Below are 7,167 nucleotides of genomic sequence, written 5' to 3'. Positions count from 1 at the left end.
CCAGCCAGCCATCCTGAACAAAGCAGACCTTGGGGCACAGGAGCTAGGTGCCCAGAGCCCAAGCTTCCCTGAAAATCTTACTAGAGAGCAGGTGCCTCCTGCTTGGTGCTTGCTGCTTGCTCTTCATCAAAACAACTCCTCCAACAGGGACGTGCTCAGGCTGCCTTAGCCCAGGCTTATATAGGCCCTGTAACTGTGCTGCACAGCTGATCCCAACAAGCTAGGCAGCAGGCTTTGGAACCAGCCTCAGCTAGTTAGTGACCAGTGAATAGGGAAAGACCCTTCACAAGTCTCCTACTGGAGAGGTGAGAGAAGCATCTGGGGCTTGTGCTTGGCACCCTTTGCAGGTTGGTTTGTAAGAAGTTCTTGTTCACAGAGCACTTAGCATGGGACCCTCCCCATACTGTACATCAAGCCCTAGGAACATGTCAGATAGGGTGATGATCAGTGAATATTCTACACACATTGAGGTTTGTTGAATGAACTGTTTTGGGGTTCTGGGAAAACTGAAGGCTTTCACCTGAGGAGAAGGGGCCTCTCCCTGCCAGCCCCTGGCCTAATTCCTTAGGCCTTTGCCTGGGACAAAACTAGTCCTCCACTAGAATCTCAGAGAGAGAAATCTTAAAAGCAATGCCATATGAGACAGCCTAGCACACTTTGAGCTAACCTCATAATTCCAGTTATGAAACTAAACTGGCCAAGCTTTAGATATATTTTCTAGAACTGTTCATGTAAAATAAGTGTATGCTTCTATTGTGAAACCTGGTAATGCCAACATAGAAAAATAACTCCTCATTCAGATTCTGTTAGGATATAGACTCACCTGTTAAAGAATCATCTAAAAGATACTCTTTGGTTAAGAGGATTTGATTTCATCGGGATTGTAATGATGGTCTCAAAAATGTTCTCTGCTGCTTCATCTGATACAATGTTTATGACTTGCTATTTGCACATGGTTATCAGTTTGTTTTAGTTCTGCTGGTGAGAAAATATAAATTCTGTAGTGCTTAAACTTTAAACCTGATACAAGACTCAGGGGTGGGAAAGCTAGCTTCACACCAAACTAGAAAGAGAAACTTACAAATCAGATCACATTATATAAATTAGTTTAAAGTGAGTTCCACCCAAATTTGTTTATCTGCATTAAAACCACAAGAGATCTGATGAATGATTTCCTATGGAAGGTAATTTGGAAATGTATCTAACTAAATTAATATCATCTGATTAGTCCAGAGTTTTGTGTCATGATGATGCAAATATGATCATGTTTCTACATTTTCTTGTATTTTGAAAGTTGGTAAACTACTGTAACAGACATGTTGTAAGGAAAGCAGCTCCTCTTTCATTTAATGATGAACTGACTGGTTAAAAGAAGAAAAAGGATAAAAAGAAAAAATATTTGTAATATGTTATTTTCTCAGCCCTGCTGATCAGGAGTTCTAATATTCTGAAGGACTGTAATTTGAGAAGCTGGAAACTTCCATGCTTGCCTGTAATTTAGAGGAAGTGTCATCTAAAATTATTTGGCTATCACTTGTGACAATTATCGATCTAGTGATAAAGCTATTATGGGTTATTATAATAAGGTTAAAAACTGTTAAGTATGGGGCAGCTAGGTGGTGCAGTGGATAAAGCACTGGCCCTGGATTTAGGAAGACCTGAGTTCAAATCCAGCCTCAGACACTTGACACTTCCTAGCTGTGTGACCCTGGGCAAGTCACTTAACCCTCACTGTGCCCACAGCCCCCCCCCCCAAAAGAAAAAACAACTATTAAGTATTTGCACAGGTATATTTTCAAGGGAAAATTCATCATCAATTTTTTTTTCTGGGAAAACACAGAAAGAACAAACCTTGGAAAATGACCTTTTCAAACTCACAAGGATTCTTGGGAACATGTAGTAATAAAGTCTTATGAACTGTGTACAAAGACCTGCTGTATTGGGGAAGTCTTACTGAGAAAATGGGATACAAACACTCCTTCCTCAAAATAGGGGGATATTTTCAAAATTGCTCATAAGGTAACTTAAGTTTCATCTCAGGTTATTCCCCAATTACTTGGGAAGATGATGAAGGTGTGTCTAGAATAGTGTATATTGAAGTACATCTTGAACCATCACAGTCTAAGAAATTTTATTTTGTTGGAAGAGCTAATATGTATCTGAAGAGATGGATATGAACTTTTGATCAGCAAAATATGAAATAAGAAACTCTGAAGTATCACCTCACACCAATCTGAATGGCTAATGTAACAAAAAAAGGAAAATGTTGGGTGTTGAAGAGGATGTGGGAAAACTAGGATGTTGATGGAGTTGTGAAAAGATCCAACCATTCTGGAGCGCAATTTGGAGCTATGCCCAAAGGCATAAAATCTGCGCAATACCATTGCTAGGTTTATATCCCAAAGACATAAAAAAAAAGAGAGAGCAAAAGATCTGTTGTACAAAAGTATTGATAGCTGTTCTTTTTGTGGTGGCAGATAATTGTCAAAGTAACAGCCATCAATTGGAGCATGGCTGAACAAACTGGTATTTAATTGTGATGGAATCTTATTATGCTCTAATAAATGACAGGCACGATGATTTCAGAAAGGCCTGGAAAGACTTGTATGAACTGATGTATAGTGAAGAGAGCAGAACCAAGAGAACATTGTGCACAGAGATAGCATTCTTCTTTAATGAAGAATTTTGAATGGCTTAGCTATTCTCAGCAATACCATGATCCAAAACAATGCCCAAGGACTAATGATGAAGCATACTATCCACCTTCAAAGAAAGAACTGATATTGATTGAATACAGACTGAAGTATGCTGTTTTCAGTTACTTTCTTTCATTTACTTCTTTTATTCGAGTCTTCTTATACAAAATGACTAAAATGGTAATGATTTACATAATTGCAGATGTATAACCTTTATCTGCTTGCTTACCCCGTCAGGGAGAGGGGAGTAAACATGGGTGGAAAGGACAGAATTTGGAACTCAACTTTAAATAAAACTGTTTATTAAAAAAATGAGAAGTAGATCTTCAGAAAAACCTAAAAAGACTTACATGATGATGTATAGTGAAATGAACATAACCAGGAGAATGTTATGCACAGTGACGACAATCTTGTTTAATGAGGAACTGTGAATGCCTTGGCTATTCTCAGCAATGGAATGATCCAAGACAATCCCAAAGGACTAATGATGAAGCATGCTATCCACCCTCCAGAAAAGAACTGATATAGATTGAACACAGACTGCAGAACGCTATTTTTCGCTTTCTTTCTTTTATTCCAGTCTCCTATACAAAACGATTCCTGTGGAAATGTTTTACAAAATGGCACATGTATGACCTATATCACATGGCATACCACCTCAGGGAGTGGAGAGGGGAGGAAGAGATAGAATTTGCAACTCAGAACTTTAAATAAACATTTTTATTATAAAAATATAATTAAATAACACGACGAAGAAAAAAAGAATGACCTTTGTGTTCATGCCTAGCCCCCCCCCCTTTACCTTTTTTTTTTTTAACTTAGTAGCTGAGGCTTTATTTACAGAAACCACAATAACAACTTAGCTCAGGTGACATTTTTTCAATGAAACTTTATTTCTAAGTTGACCCACATTGCGCTCAGCTCCATATTCCACTGGGCCTGTGTGGACTGCAATAACATGGTTCCCGATCCCTGGAATGACCGTCTCTCCCGACGCTTCGGGACTGTTTGCGCCTCCTCTTAGTCCTGCCTTCAGAATGCCGGGCACTGGGGTGAGAGCCCTTTTCAGCGCTTCGGCTTCTGTCCCGATGCTTGCTCTTGGCCTTCTGTCTTTGTTCCTCCCTGCTGGCGCTGCTGAAGGACTTCTTCTTATGCGCTGGCTCAGCCTTCCTTGAGTCCCTGCTTGAGGCCCCTGCTTTCTCCAGCTGACCTCAGGGGAGCCACTTAAAGACTGACGCCTTTGTGGGGCCTCTGGACTGCAGCCCTTCTGGGCGGATTTCCTGAAGCCAGCACCTTCCTTTTCGGTTCTGGTCCCGTGTTGGGATGCTACAGGGGAAGATGCAGCCATTTCCTGCTTGTCAATACTCATTCTAACATCGTTGTCCTTTTTCTTTCTTGCTTTGCCTTGGTTGTCTCTGTTACGCTTTCTCAAGGGCGTCTCATCTTCAGAGGATTCAGATGAACTTGGAGTTTGAACCCCTCCGCAGCCTTTCTCCCGGAGTGTTCTGGCTACGTCATCCAGATTCTTGGAATCCTTGGGGGGGGGGGGAAGCTATAATTAGCCACGTGGTCCACTCGGATAGTTCTTCCTCTTATCTCGATCCCATTCAAATTGTCAACCGTCAAAACTGCCTTCTCTGATTCTCATCGCAAAGAAGAAAGAATCCTTTGGACTTTGCGGCTTTCTTGTCTCTCACGAGATTAACGTTCACAATTTGGCCATATTGAGAAAACACAGAGATGATATCTCCTTCGGTCAATTCATATAAGAGCCATCCCAGGAAGATCCAAGCATTGTGCCTGTTCTGGTCGTGCCAGGTCCCTTCTTGGCCACCCCTGGCTCCACCTCCTGCTCCATTAGCCCATTGATGAGCTTGACGTTGGTCAGGGCATTTTTGGTTTCTTTTTTGTGTTTACACACCGAGCTGTTTTATTTTGGTGAAGGGTTAGTACAATGGGACATATCTGAAGATAGCATCTGATGGGGAGAGGTGACTGCTCCTCACCCCAAACCAAAATGTCCTGATGTGAATGAGAATTCGTATTTGAATATAAGAAGAGCACTTTGTAGGAGCCTTTGTATGAAGCCTTCAGGGCCCAGGCTGAGGAGAGCTGGAATGGGAGTGATGAGAACCATTGCCCTCAGGGGTACCAGGAGCTGGAGGGGGTCTATCCCCAACATCCCGTTTTCCTCCAGAAAGGAAGCCACCCCCAAGGGGAGAGGGGGAAGAAGATGAAGAAGGAGGAGCTTGGGAAGGGTGGGAAATCTGTCCCCCCTCGATTTTCCCAGATGGTGGAAGAGATACAACAATGTATTTCTGGACACTGCCTGCCCCTTGGGGAGCTTGGCTAGGAGCGGCTGCTGTTGCAGTGGAGACGAACTTTAGGATAGGCTGGGTTCTGGGGCCTGTGGTGGGGACAGGAGAGGCAGTGGTAGAGCCAGAGCCAGAGCCAGAGGCTGCTGTGCTAAGAGACAGGACCCGCTGTGAAGATGAGGCACCAGACGAAGACGACCTGACTATGAACTTGGTTGGAGGTAGGGAGGGCTGGGGCAGAGGGGTCACAGCCCTTGAGGACCCCTTGATTGTCTGAACAGGGACCTTCAGCAGCCCAGTGGTTGGAGGGCCTGACTGGGGGGCTTGGGAGAGCGTCAGCATAGGCTGGGGCTGCGTGATGGTCAGTGTGGTCCTGGTCAATTGCTGGGCTTGCTGGGCAGCCTGGGCCCAGGCTTTGGCCACATGAGAACACAGAAGAGGTCCCAGGGAACCAAAGTCTGCCTGGAAAGCCTCCTGATTATCTGGTGGCGCCCGAAGCTTCAGCAGCACAGGGGCGCAGTGTTTCAAGAGGAGGCTCTGTACACAGTCAGCTCCAATCCGGTCCAGGTTGCTCAGCACAGGGCCATCCAGGACCCTTTGAATCAGCTCGCCTTCCTGCTGAAGCTGTGGCAGAATCAGGGTTTGAATCACATCGTGGCCAAGTTCTGCCAGGCCAGCAATAGCGCCATAGCGAGGAGTCCAGGGAGTCTTCTCATCTACCCAGCTCTTGGTGATCCGGGACTGGAGGTTGTTGGTACTTGTACTGAACTGACACATCCGAGCTACCAGGCAGGCTGCAAAATCCCTGAGTGCCCAGTGATTCTCCACATCTGGTCGAAGACACAGTTGTCTGCTCACCATGCAAGTCATCGCAGCAGGAAGCAAATCATGGACATATTTCTCCAGGTACAGCGTTGGGTTATCCAGCAGAGCCTTCAGCATTCGCATCAGGTAGATAAGGAGGGCCAAGTTATTCTGAGCAACATTCACTCGTACCCCCTCAGAGATGAAAGTACTAAACCTTGGCAACATCTGATAAAGGCCAGGGTCTGTAGCAATGCTCTGGAGAGCTTCTGCTCTCTTAGCCTCACTGGACCCTACACAGGCTTCTGTTATCACCTTGTAGTACAGCTGCTGCTCCACAGACAACTCATGGAGACTGTGGGGCTTCACTCTCACTGGGGCACCCTCCATCAGGGGTGGGTCTTTCTTTCCTTTTCCTTTCCTTTTCCTTTTCCCTGCATTAGCCAATTCAGCTCCTTGACCTTTGCCTTTCACTGTTCCGTCCTCTTCCTGGCCTGGCTTTGCAGCCTTCAAGGGCTGTGTTGCTTCAGCCTTTTGTAGCTCTTTGGGGGCTGGGGGTGGGTTCTCTGGAATAGCTGGCTGAACACCCTCAATACTCAGCCAGTGAGCTTTGAGGAAGACATCAGGGGGGACGGGAGGTAGGGGAGTGTTAATGATGTCATTTAAATCCACCTCTTTTTCATTATAGAAATAAAGTTCCTGTCCCCCACCAGAGGCAGACTGGAATGGAATGGATTCTTGGGTGTGGAACCCATACAGAGCCTCAACATGCTTCACCTTAAGGGCATAGTCTATATCACTTGTGGTGAGCTTCCGACGCTTGCCCATGCTCATAAATTTCTGGGCCTCCTGTGCAATCTGCTTAACACGAGAGCTAACTTCATCTGCCAATAGCTGGCAGATCTCTTCAGGCACCTGAGCGATGCCCATGGATTCCGCTATAACTTTCATGGACTCTGAGGGCAACACAGTGTTGTTTAGCTTGAGTTTCTTTGCTTCTGCCATACTGGAGTAGGCCCCCTCTACAGGCAGTGCCCTGTGCTTCTGGTCTCCACCGGCTCCCAACAGCAGCGTTCTCTTTCTGGGTTGTGTAGAGAGAGCACCACTCCTCTTGCCCCTTTGCCTGGGAGAAAGGGGCTGGAGCTGGGCCTGCCCAAGCTGCCTCCTCCCACCAGGATTTGGTCCCTCTGGGTTCCCTGAGGCTTATATAGGCTCTGGAAGGAGATTGGAGTTCTCACCTGAGGCCGGCCTCCTACTGGCAGCCTAGTTAACACCTTAGCTACTTAAGTAGAAGGAGTTCTGAAAACAAAGACTCCTTATCAGCCCCGGCCCTCCTTCCCTCCTGGGTGAGG

At 45.6% G+C, this 7,167-nt stretch overlaps 1 protein-coding gene and 1 pseudogene across 2 annotated transcripts; both read right to left on the bottom strand.

The window, feature by feature from the left end:
* Positions 1 to 3,613: 3,613 nt before the first annotated feature.
* LOC122739493 lies at positions 3,614 to 4,674 on the bottom strand (annotated as a pseudogene).
* A 112-nt stretch (positions 4,675 to 4,786) lies between these two features.
* On the bottom strand, positions 4,787 to 6,820 carry LOC122744493 (transcription initiation factor TFIID subunit 6-like). 2 transcript variants are annotated; one of them, XM_043990005.1, is made up of 2 exons: positions 6,695 to 6,820; positions 4,787 to 6,664 (listed from the first exon to the last, which is right to left on the bottom strand). In XM_043990005.1, the coding sequence occupies exons 1-2, from the start codon at positions 6,818 to 6,820 to the stop codon at positions 4,787 to 4,789; spliced, it is 2,004 nt and encodes a 667-aa protein (XP_043845940.1). The 2 variants fall into 2 exon arrangements, with proteins under 2 accessions (XP_043845940.1, XP_043845939.1); XM_043990004.1 differs by having other exon boundaries at positions 4,787 to 6,820.
* Positions 6,821 to 7,167: the final 347 nt, after the last annotated feature.

Source organism: Dromiciops gliroides, chromosome 2 (assembly GCF_019393635.1).
Source record: "Dromiciops gliroides isolate mDroGli1 chromosome 2, mDroGli1.pri, whole genome shotgun sequence".
In the NCBI taxonomy this organism is placed as follows: Eukaryota; Metazoa; Chordata; class Mammalia; order Microbiotheria; family Microbiotheriidae; genus Dromiciops; species Dromiciops gliroides.
Note: the sequence above shows the minus strand (reverse complement) of the source record. Positions and strands in the feature narration are given on the sequence as shown.

Excerpts from the sequence above, each read along its gene's own strand:
- LOC122744493 (XM_043990004.1), bottom strand. The coding sequence starts at position 6,820 with ATGGCAGAAGCAAAGAAACTCAAGCTAAACAACACTGTGTTGCCCTCA.